The sequence below is a fragment of the Ciconia boyciana genome, chromosome 1 (genome assembly GCF_034638445.1).
Source record: "Ciconia boyciana chromosome 1, ASM3463844v1, whole genome shotgun sequence".
NCBI classification, from domain to species: Eukaryota; Metazoa; Chordata; class Aves; order Ciconiiformes; family Ciconiidae; genus Ciconia; species Ciconia boyciana.
Window position 1 is genome coordinate 188,371,332 of NC_132934.1, and position 12,138 is coordinate 188,383,469.

At 34.6% G+C, this 12,138-nt stretch overlaps 1 protein-coding gene across 6 annotated transcripts in view; it reads left to right on the top strand.

The window, feature by feature from the left end:
* Positions 1-12,138, top strand: part of LRCH1 (leucine rich repeats and calponin homology domain containing 1) — a 143,534-nt gene that overhangs the window by 114,566 nt on the left and 16,830 nt on the right. For all 6 annotated transcript variants that reach the window (XM_072850200.1, XM_072850198.1, XM_072850197.1 and 3 more), the window contains 3 exons: positions 1,926-2,035; positions 6,170-6,307; positions 8,185-8,262. In XM_072850200.1, the coding sequence (XP_072706301.1) occupies positions 1,926-2,035; positions 6,170-6,307; positions 8,185-8,262 (326 nt within the window). The remainder of the gene's footprint in view (positions 1-1,925; positions 2,036-6,169; positions 6,308-8,184; positions 8,263-12,138) is intronic.

Here is a 12,138-nt window from a genome sequence, read left to right on the forward strand (position 1 = left end):
GTAGTTCTCAGTCCTGCATTTTGTCTACAGGACGCTCTCCCACTCTGCCAGTGGGATTTCTGATGACATTAAAAAGGGTAGAGTTTACTAACATAAAACTATAATTTAGGTGTTCTATTTAAAAGCAGTTTTATTTAACAAATAGCCTTTAATATTGCATTTCCTGAAATTACTGATTTAACAGCAGTGTAGCAAATTTCAGTTGCCTCTGAAAAGTTAAAACGATGACTCTGTGAGTCAAGTAGTAGAAGGAAGCAAGCTTGGTAATTGGCCATAGTTTATTCTATCTTGAGGTCTCAGATAAGTAGCCTAAGGATATGTAAGGAGTTTGTTGCCTTAAACTCCTTTTTTAGTAAATAAGGGAAAGAACTACTGCCTGTTGGCTGAACTGCCATAGGTTGTGTGTGTCTGTCCCTTTGGCTAGAGAAGTAGCTTAGATTATTAATTTTGTTACTTAACGAACCTGCGTACAGTTAGGTGAGGTTCCTGGTGACTAGACTTGGTGAGACATCAAAGTATTTCTCATGCAGAAACTTTGTCTTGTTTATCTGAGCCCGAGATGTCAGAGGGTGCAATTTTGTATGTTGACCCTGAACTGATTTGGGGGCTTCATTAAGAGTTTACTTTGGTCAGAATGTAGATGAAATTTCCTTCTACCAACGGTTCAATGTTTTGTTAAATATTTTGAGGACTGATTTTTAAAATTCAGCCTATTACCCAAATGGCAACCTAAATAAAATGACTGACGTGCCACAATTTTTAAGGGAACATCAGAATTACTGTGATTACACCCGTGTGTACCTTTCTTACAGTCGAGAGTAATTAATCTTTTTTTACTCCTCTAGTAGGTGCTATTGGCAATTTATACACTTCCAATTTTCTGATATGCCTTTTAGGAAACAAAAGGCTTCTCTCTTCTATCCTGTTGGTTATTGACCCCGAAATTGACCCAGAAATTATACTCTCTCTCTTTAATGACCTTAAATTAACAAAATTGAGACTGAGCAGTAGCTGTATGTAAAAACAGAGGTTTCTAGGCTTTGTACTTTCCACCCCATTAATTGGTACTTAGGGGTTCCTGTTGCATTCAGGAGAGAGGTGGGAAAGTAATAATACAAAACATTTATTTCTTTTAAGCAGTATCATTTTCCATAAAAATCAAGTTGGCCTATAATTTGAGTGGCAAACAGGTGACAGTTGCATTTTGAGCGTACATCTTCATGTTCTTCCAAACCATTCAAGACAGTCATTGATCACAAAAAAGGGAAGTGTAGAGGTGCATATATGCAGAGATTTCATGCAGTTATTTCAAGGAACTATATGTGGGCAAAGTGATACAGTCGACAGGATTGGTGGGAGGGAGGGAGCACTGTGAAGAGTTTGTGCAATACTACATTTGCAATATGGCTTTTTAATGAAGGCAGACTTACCGAATGGCTAAATCTGCCTACATTACTCTTTGTTTGGTGGGTGGGGGGTTTTTTCGGTGTAACCTTCTCTAGTAAGCAGTTTGTCCTGTGTAGGAAGATGCTTGTCACAGCTAGTTACACAATTCAGCATCTTGTAGGAGAGTGTTCTACTTAAAAGAATAAGAAGTGTTTCCTGCCACGTTAGATACAAAGTTTTGTACAGATCAGAAACAAACAGACAGTGTCAGTCCTTAATCATCTGACAAATCTTGCCTGTTGAGATTAGGATTTGGTTGAAAAATTATCCACTCCATTGATGGCACATGATGCCATTCAGAACAATATCCAGAAAATATCCATTTATGATTGTAATCCAAGATCAGATTTTTCTGTCCTGAGGACAGAGTTTCTAACAGTTTTTGCTGGAGGCAGTGCCTGAGGATTTTGCTTCATTTAGAAATTAATAAATCAAGGTGTTTGTTTTTAAACTAAAATCTGTCTTTTTTAAAATCGTAGTGTTCTTAAGACCACAAAGAAATTTGGAATCAATAGACCCACAATTTACAATTCGAAGGAAAATGGAGCAGATGAGAGAAGAGAGAGAGCTTGTGGAACAGCTACGTGAGGTATGTGTGGTAGAATTAATTTGTGCTAATGGAATGTATTTTTAAATTTTTCTTTGGGAAAGTTGTCTAAGTAGGAGAATATTAAAAAGGTGAAATGAGGCATTATTACTTCTGCAAATCACATTGATGAGACTGTTCCTGAAGTGCTTTATCACGGTCAGATGCCTGTACTTCAGGAAACGTTTTGTAAAAATGGGAAATAATAATGGAAGTTACCTCAATGACATACAGTTAAAGAGCATGCCTTGCACTAGTGGAATTAAGAATTCATTTAATTTCATCAGAAAGGATGAAGTGATCACGTAAGTGGTAAAGAGGTCTGGAAACTATTTCCTAACAGCTGGAGAAGTCTTCAGTCTAGCTAAAATTTGGCTATCAGTCTAGCTAAATAGCTCAGTCTAGCTATTTCTATTTCATTAGAAATAGATTTCTAATGAAATCTATTCGTTAAAGCTGAAGTCAGAAACTTATTTTTTAAAGCAGATAACTAATGCTTGAAACAACTTTAAGAAATGAAATGAATATTTCATCACTTGAAGATCTGAATATACAAGATGGTTTCCTGATATATTGTCTTGAATATAGAAGTTAGATGCAAAAATTGCTGCATGTGGTTGCATAGGGTTTGTGTTACAAAGCTAATATCTAGGTAGCACTGTTTGTGTGACACCTATTTGTGTCAAAAAAAAAAAAAAAAAAAGACAGCCTTTGCCACAAGGAATGTTGTGAGCCTGAACCTGTCAAGGTTTCCAGTTATGTCATGTTACCAACAAAAGAGATGGTAACATTGCACTGTTAAACGCAGTGCAAATCCTGAAAGTGTGGTAGGTGACTTTGATATCGCAACCAAATGACAAGATTATTTGTTCTTATGTCATTAGCTTCATGGAATGACTAATTCCAAAATTATTCATTTATTTTAAATAACATGTCTTGTATTATTTAATTTTAAAGCAAGAGGATTAACTTTTTTTCTCCTTACCAAATAGTGTTTAAAGGTGGGTTGTTTAATGCAGAGCTAACTATGAGGACTTTTAGATCTTCATTCTCTTACCTCAGGCCCTCACCTGCTTTAAGTCTGGATTAATCTTGCTTTGTCTTTCTGAATTTTTGAACAGAACAGACCTTGTTGAAGATTCAGCGTAGTTGATTGAATGTGGTATATTTCCAATTCTAAACTTGGATGGTGCCAAAAGGACAAGATGCAAGAATTAGATGAGACAGACTTACTGATAATGGAGAAGAAAATGGAAGTAGCAGTAATAAACTGCAGTAGGATGTAGTTCTTCTGAGCATAGTCTAGTCAGCAGCATCAGTGCAGCTTTTTAAGTTTAAGAGTTACCACAAGTATGTAGCAAATCCCCAAGTAATTGTTCCTAAAAATAATGTCTTCAAGGTTCTTGCCTTGTGCATTAGTTCAGCTAATCCTCACAGTGAAAAGTAGAACAAGGTTATTCACCATATCAGGAATGATCATGGAGACTTAATAAGGATCTCTCTGCACTGTATTAGTATTAGGTCTATTACCAGTAATAGTGGTTTAATGTGTTACTGACCTTCAGCTCCATGCACTATCCTTCTTTGCCCTCACCCTGAAGCATTGTGTCCTGAAATGAAAGTTCTGTTGTCTCTTGTGACAAGTTTGATTACAAGTCAAGGAGTGGTGACAGAAGCTAGAAGATTGGCCCTGTTTGGAAGCACACAGTAAGATTTTTCGAATTAATAAAGTTTACTCTGGTATACTGGGTCCTTTAGTGAGAGAAGCAACCTCCAGACCATCTCATTATGTACTGTACAAGAAAATAGCCCAGAACATGTAAGTCATGAAGTTAATACTTTATTGAATAAACATATGTTAGTATATTCTGCTTTTGAATTGTTTCATGGTATGTTAGAATTTAGTGAGACTCCACAGAACCTGCAGCCTTAACCTTTAGTTGGGCACTAAATAAGAAAGAACAACTATTAGAGTGCTCAGGTTCCTTATTTAGAAATCTAAATGCACAGTTACCTTTAGCTTAACCGCTTCACCTGAGCCATATATTGTGAGAACATTGGTGTTTCTTCCATATGTTCCCCCCTTTTCTTTAGAATGGTATGTTTTTACAGAAATTGTGTCATTTCATAAAGCTTTTTCTTCAGTCATACTTATTTTTCTTCCATTTGAGCCATTTGATTTTGTATACATCCCCGGGCACTTCAGACAGTTGTCATTTCGAGAGTGATTTGCCACTTACTCTTGAGCAATACAGTCTAGCAAGAGATACTGGTTAATTTTCTTCACTCAAAGGGTAAACTTTCAATAGTTCTGACATGCTGAGTGGCACAAATTGTCTGCTGCTGTAGTATGGATGATTTTGAAAAAGAGAGCAGTTCTTCAATGTTTACAAAATCAAAAGAGAATTGATCCACTTCTTGAAGTCTTCAATTTTAATTAACTCTAGACTCAAACCATGAACTGGCATTGATATAGTGTTGTAGGTGTGCTGTGCTCATTAAAAAAAAAAAAAAAAAAAGGCACCCTGATCTATACTGAGTAGTCTCCCAACAGGCAAATCAGTTTTTTAAGAGAAGGAATTTTTAATTCATTAACTTATATAAACCTGTTTGTAACAGATTTGGAAAAAAGTCTCACATTGTATTCTTAATGTATAACTTTCTGTACATATCTCATATACCAAAAATGCTTTCTAATGTATGAATTAATCCAAGGTGAAAGCAAAACATGTTAGTACATGTGATGCACTCCCTCGTTTGGCACTTGTGACACCATACATGTGAGTACTTGAGTAGTGTGTCTAGTAAAAGAAAAACTGGGAAAATATAATGAAGCCCCAGAGTGAGTTCAGTGGAGGCTACTTCATGGTGAGGGCACCCAAACAAAGGATGTATGAGGAAGAAGCTAAGAGCTGGATTTCTTTTGCTTGGAGAAGAGAGTGCTGAGAATATCATATGACTGTCCTCAGCTGCCTGAAGGGTAGTAACAGAGAAAATAAAGCCAGGCTTTTCAAAGATGCACAGTTAAAGAATGAGGGGCAGTGGCACAAACTGCAGAGAAAGAAATTTCAGGTAGCTATAAGGAGAAAATTCTTTGCAGTAAGGGTGGTGAAACAATGAACAAGGCTGCCTGGAGATGTTGTGGAATCTCCTTCCGTGCAGATATCCAGAACTTAACTAACCAAGGCTCTGATCTCATTTCAAATTTGTTAGACCAGATGACCTTCAGAAATCCCTTCCAACCTACACTCTCCTTTGATTCAAAAGAGAATAATCTATTTTCATCCAAAACACCCAGCATAGATTGAGATAATGTATTAATAGAGAATAATGACATTAAAGAGGTTCAACTAGGAATAATATCTATTTTAAGACAATGGAAATAATTATCTCTGAGAGTTAATCTAAGAGTTATCTCTAAGTGTAGTGTTGGAATGTTTTCAAGATTGGAGCACAATTTAGGAAACTCATCATATGTAACAATCTTACTGTAAGGGTTTTTTTTCTGGAAAATTCTCAAATATTTTCAAAGTATTTTATTTTGCAATATCAAATTCTTTTCATTGAGACTTCAGTTTTCCTTAAGTATCCAAAAATTCTCTTTTAAATCTGAATGTTTTGCCTTGCCTGTCTTTATGAACACTCTAATGCTTCCTAAGTAATTTTTAGGCTACTAGGGAAAGATTGCCTTTTACTCTCTGCTTGTACAGTGATTAACACAATGTAGTTCTGATTGAAAGTGCTGATGAAAAAATTTGAGATGCATAAGTAGACAACTTGAGGGAATGGTGAAAGGAAGGAGTCACATGTAGTGCAATCACATGGCTAATTGCATGCATATGTTTTTATATGTATATATATAAACAAATGCATATTATGACAGCAGCATTTGAAGTGTTGAGTCCTTTTAAAGACATTTACATAATTCAGTGACCAACATAGGGTAGAGGGGGTTGGGTTTTAGTTTTTAAAGAATTAGTTATATAAAGGTAGTGTGTTTCGTGGTAAACAAAAACTCCAAAACTGCCTATGTGTCTAGTCTACAGAATGGGAGAAGATGAGGATATGTATTCCCTTCCCCCCCTCTCCCCTTCATCCATTTCTATATTAAAGTGTGTATGTGTTCTTCCTTTGCAGAACATTGAAACAAGACTAAAGATTTGTTTGCCTGAAGACTTGGGGTCTGCTCTGATGGATGGTGTAGTTCTCTGCCATTTAGTAAATCACGTTCGTCCTCGGTCTGTAGGAAGTATTCATGTACCTTCACCAGCAGTAGTAAGTTCAGTGTTTCTTGCTACATTGGGGTCTGGGGGAGGAATTTTTAAAAAATTACTGGTTTATTGCCAAATTATATTTGGTTACATAAAACAGGTTGCTGTTCAATGAATATTCTTCGCTGTTAGGGGCAACATTTACATTATTACAAATTCAAATGTTCATTAATTTTTATATAATATATATATAAACATTGTGTGTGTATATATATACACATATCTATAAGTGAATAAAATTATCCTGCCTCTCTCTGATCTAGCAACAGATCAGATTTTTTTCATAATAGCCTTTTTGTTCAGTACGCTATGAAATGTGTTACATTTTATGATTACAAGATTTTATTATAGGAGACCCTTTTTAAAAGAAAATTAGTCCCTTGTTTGTTGATTGAAGAAATACGAGGTTAACTTTAGCAATGTCTGGCTTAGCAGATGTCATGTAATTAAAGCACTTACAACACTTATTAGGATATTCTTCCTTTTAATTTCTACGAATAATTTCCTATAAAGTATTCCTTTTACCTGCAGACAGAATGGAATAGAAACATGTGCTGTAGTGATTTAATATGGACTTGCCAAACCTAAGGACCTGAAGATTTCAGGACACAAAATCTATGTAATCTGTGTGTGCATTTCTTGAAACTTTATTTTCTTAGTATTTTCTCTGTTTATTGATGTATTTTTCTTGGTCAGATCTTTGTTCCAGATTTCTGATACCAGTCTGGTTCTGAAGAGGTTTTGTATGTTTTTAGACTATCTACCCCACCTTTTTTTTTTTTTTTTAAATGTATATATTGGTAAATATTTGCTATGTACAGCCTGATACTCGATTCTGAGAATAGCATGTGGATTTCAGAGCCAATCTATAAGAACTTCCAAGAAGACAGATATTAAGAAAAAGACATTTTCCTAGATGGTCTAGTGGAGTTTCTTTTACTGTTGCTTGGTTTTAAATTACCACTGTCTTTGGTAAAAATATCATATTGTCAAAATATGCAAACTTGAATTTCTGGGGCAAAAACTTAAGTTTTGTTGCTGATTTTTTTTTTTTAAGATAAAAATCTTGTGGTGTTTTCTATAAGAAAAAGCAAATACTTTAAATCAGTTTTCATTTTGTTTCAACTTTATATTGATGATGTTCTCTTGCTTGAAACAGCCTTCAAATTACATTAGCCTAGAAAATTAGTTCTTTAAAGTCCCTGCTACTATAGTGAATTATTGGTTTAAGTGGATATTCAGGAATTACCATTGTTTCACATCTTGCATTGAAAAAGTAAAATAGTGAGTTGTTAGGGGTTTTTTTTTTTTTTGTAACATCACATTTCTGTAGCTATTTGGTGAATAGTTCTGATGAGACAAATTATGGAAGTATTTGAAATTCTACAGTAATAGGAAATTTCTTCTTCAGAGACATTAAAATTGTGTATAGTTACTATACATTTGTGAGAACATGAAATATTTTAAAAGTAAGAGCCTGTTAATTACAGTTAAGTCTGTTCCCCATGATGTATGTTGAAATCCTTCATCAGTTTACTTGCTGTCCTGAAAATCAATGTTGTCCATCACAAATCATCGTGAGAGGCAGGTTTTAGAACCTCACCAGCTGGATGTGAACAAGTAGATATCTAAACGTGCTGGTGACTTTAATAACTAAGTAAAAGCACATGGCATCCACAACTTACATACTCGGATTGTATTTGTAGGCATGATGTTTTTAGAGTGGTAGAAAAAAAAAGTTGAGCAGAATTTTATGCATTGTTTTCAGGAGAAATATGGAAATGGTGCATCAGTACAAGAATAATGCAATAGATGAATTTATTGACTGAATGAATGTTATTAACTTCTTTTGCCATTAACTATTTTTTCTTGTTTTTACAGCCTAAACTTAGCATGGCCAAATGCAGGAGAAACGTGGAAAACTTTCTGGATGCGTGTAGAAAACTGGGGATACCAGAGGTAATTTAATTAAGTCTGTCATTTCTAGATGATCAAAAATGCAAAACGCATGAATTACTTTAAAGCTGAAGGATAACTTTATGAACTATGGTTTTTCAGCCATAAAGACACATAATTTAAAAAATTTATTTAACTAATGTGATTTAATACTACTTTAGTGCATTTAAGTGGCTCATGTCATAGCACTTAAGAGTTGCAACTTTTGTCTTAAATTAGTAATTCAGTATTGTCCCCAAGACCTCCTTGTCTCTGCCATGGAAAATAAATAAGGAATATGGTAATTAGGTAATATGTAATTAGACAAAAGTTTACTTTTTTTTTCGTTACATAACATAACTGCATTTTTTTACCTAGTGCTTTTACAATATGGACTTCATTCTTTTTAATTATTGATTTTCCTTTTTTTACACTATTAAGTACTCTATAGTATGCATTGTAAAAGTGACTAATAACACACTCATCTCTTGTACTGAAACACTTCTGCAGTGATGGGAAGAAAACCATTGTGTGTTAAGTATAGAATGTACGTATGATGAGTAAGTTGTTCTATAATGTAGATATAAGTGTTTCAGAAGTTGGAAATAGGAAAATTGCAGTGGTTGGTGTTTTCTGTTTTTCATTTAAGAATGGCAGCATTCATCATGTAATTTATTCTCATATTAATAAGGAAAAATATCTTTATAACTAATGTAATGAATTCTGGAGTTTCACTGGGAGTATTTCAAAGACTCCCTTATGGTCTAGAATTACCTATTAAGAGAAAGTGAATTTCAAATACATGGCCCTCAAAAGAAGGTAAAAGTGTTATACAAGGTCTTTTTCATCTGAAAACATTAAAATTGCATGATGTATTTTCCCTGTGTTGTTGCCTACATATGACAATATAATTAAGACTGAATTCTTTTTAGTGTGTGTTTCAAGAATACTGAAAAAGAAGGATATTTTATGTGTATCTCCCCCACCACCCCCTTGGGGAGCAGATGGTAATGCAAAGATTTCACACTGGGAAAGAATTCCAGTTTGAATTATTTATATTTTATCTATATTTTAGCACTTGATTTGGAGGACAGCAAAAGTAACAGTTCACTTTTGCTATTCATAGGAATTTTGAAGGGAGAGACTTTTATCTTACAACTCCAATGAATGGTTCAACATAAATGTAATTTGAGAATTCAGTGTTATGGGCTGGGCCTCTAAGTTGTAATGGTTGATTTAGTTCTTGTAATTATGTAATTTATTATGTTAGAATGAGTTCATATTAAAGGTAAAATTTCACTTCAGAGAAGATCAAAATCTCAGTGCTGTGGGCTTCTAGACATGGAGTGTTTCTTAAGCTGCCCCAAAATTAATTGTCTTCTGATGCATCATAAATTATTCAGTGAATTAGAATACAAGTCAGTTTTTTTCTGGCTATAGCCTGTTGGGAAAGAAAAGGCCAAGATCTGTTTTCATTGTTGTCAAGAGGTCTTTCAGAAATGGAAATAAACCCGAAAAATTTACAAAGATCCTTGCAGTGCCATATTACAGACGGGTAAGCAAAGCTTTTAATCCAAGGTTTTTTTATTTTGCATTTCTATAAGCTTTCAGGAAAATACCATTTTGTTTTCTATGAATAGACATTCTTACGTACTTATTACCGCTCCTCTTTAATGCTTCTATTGAAATTAGTGTAGAATTTTTTAAGATTTTTTTGTTGTTGTTGCAGAGTTGCACTGAGCATTAAGCACAAGGCCAGATCTTACCAATCTGATTTACAAACTAACCATCCTTATGAATCTAAATAAGCGTTAACTTCTCTTGAGGGGAAACACTCATTCACTTAAACATTAAATGAATGGCTTGCAATTGTAAATTTATGATAGATTTTAAGTACTCTGAGGATATTCTTTTTTATTAGCTGTTGGTAATTTGCAAATGTGTATGTTTGCTATATATTGTGAAAATCCATCGTGTTGCGGAAGTAGGTGGTAGATGACAGAACTTTGCTGCATGTTGGAGGGACATGTATTAGGAATACAAAGTTGTATGATAGCAAGTATAACAGTTAACTGTCAAAGTTTTTAAAGAACTACAGATGGTGTGTTTCATGCTGCTTTGGGCTAATGAGTTGTACATTGCTTAACTACCTCTGGACAAACCAGTAAAAGGAATGCAGTGAATTATTTCCTTTTTTTAAAACTTGCATCTTGTGGGAAAGTGATAGGTTGCACTTATGGATCCTAATACCCATAGGTATTAGGCTTTTCTGTGATATTTATATCCCTGTTTAGTTCCTGAGAAATAACTTGAAATTCTGCTGCATGGGTTTTTTTAAGGATTTAAAATTGTTATAGTTCCTGTTGGTTTGTTTTCAGTTATTTATGGAATGGAGTAGAGTACATGCTATTTCCTGAACTCCACAGGTTTAGAATAATATCCTGTCAAATCATGTAAAATGAAAACAAGAAAATAGCTAAGTAATTACTGTGTTGTGCTGATGTGCATGGTCTCTTACTTCTGTGGCTTTCAGCATTCAATTCTTGGGTCAAAATTACTTTCCCCAGAATGACCCTGGGAAACTTCATCCAAGTGTAGAAAAATGCAATTGGCATCCATATCCAAATATGTAATAATAAGTATCAGGAGTTGGCATCTTGACCAAAGAATCACAAATACAAAATTCAGGAACATGAGCGTCTCTTTATAGTGACCTGGTATGTAGATGATTCTGAAAGCCATTACCTGCCAGATGAGAATTTCAGTACAAAGGGTGACATATTGAAATCACTTTCTGTTAATGGCCGTATGATGCTCCTGATCATATGCAGAAGGGACGTGCTGGATCATATGCAAAAGGGATGTTTTAAGTGTACGGTTCTGACCCTTTAATAAGAAACTAAATAGCAAGGCTCTTACTGCACTGGTAGGCTATCAAAAGTGTGACAATTGTAGCACAATTAACTCGTGTCCAGTTTTGCCACTAACTTCCTGTAGAGCCTTATCAGAGATCTTTGTAAATGATCATTTTTTGAGACAAAACAAAATTTTTGTTTGATGTGAGAAAGGGATGGTGGCAGGTAAGCATCTGAAAGCCTGAAGATGCAGAAAATGTCTGTTGTGCCCCTCAGGAGGTATATGACAGAACAGGTACAATCTTTGTCATTTAGAAAAGTACAGAAGAAGACTTTATTTTACACTGTTAACTAAAAACTGTCAAATTGCCTTATCTCCTCTGTAATAGTGATAGAATGACAAACACTCCTACTTTTTGGCTGATACAGATTGAATAAGCAAGTGGCAGTAGATGTGTGATAAGTAGGGAGTGCCTGTCCTACTGCATTTTTCAGAATGACATGCAGTACTTGGATGGTTGCCGTTCTCTGGAGTAGATTGTTAATGTCATATGAACCTGCTACTGATACCACCTATAATGCTTACCCAGTCCACCTATATTGCACCCGTCCTCTCACACTTTCTGGGTTTAAAAAATAGAGCTTTTTTCTTTATTTATTTCTCTTTGTGTGTAAGTGTGGCCTCCAAAGTGTCAAATATACCAGTTCTAATGCAGTTTTATTCTTCTTAGTGACATCTCATCCAAGAGGTATTGAAAATTATCAGGAGAGTCTGAATTATTATCACATGAGTATGTATGTAAAGTTATGGAAGTATTTTGGTTTCAACTGCTCTTTCATAAAACCAGCAATAATATATGTAAATAAAGACAAAAATATTCATATACATTTCTTCAACTTGTCAGTTGCCACATTAGAATCAGTAGTCATATTAGTAGCAAAGAAGTAGACTTTCCCATTTTAACCTGCAAATCAATAACTTAAACTTTAGCTTTCATTCTTGGTAGCTGTTATTCTTGGTAATCCATATTACAGAGAATTTTTT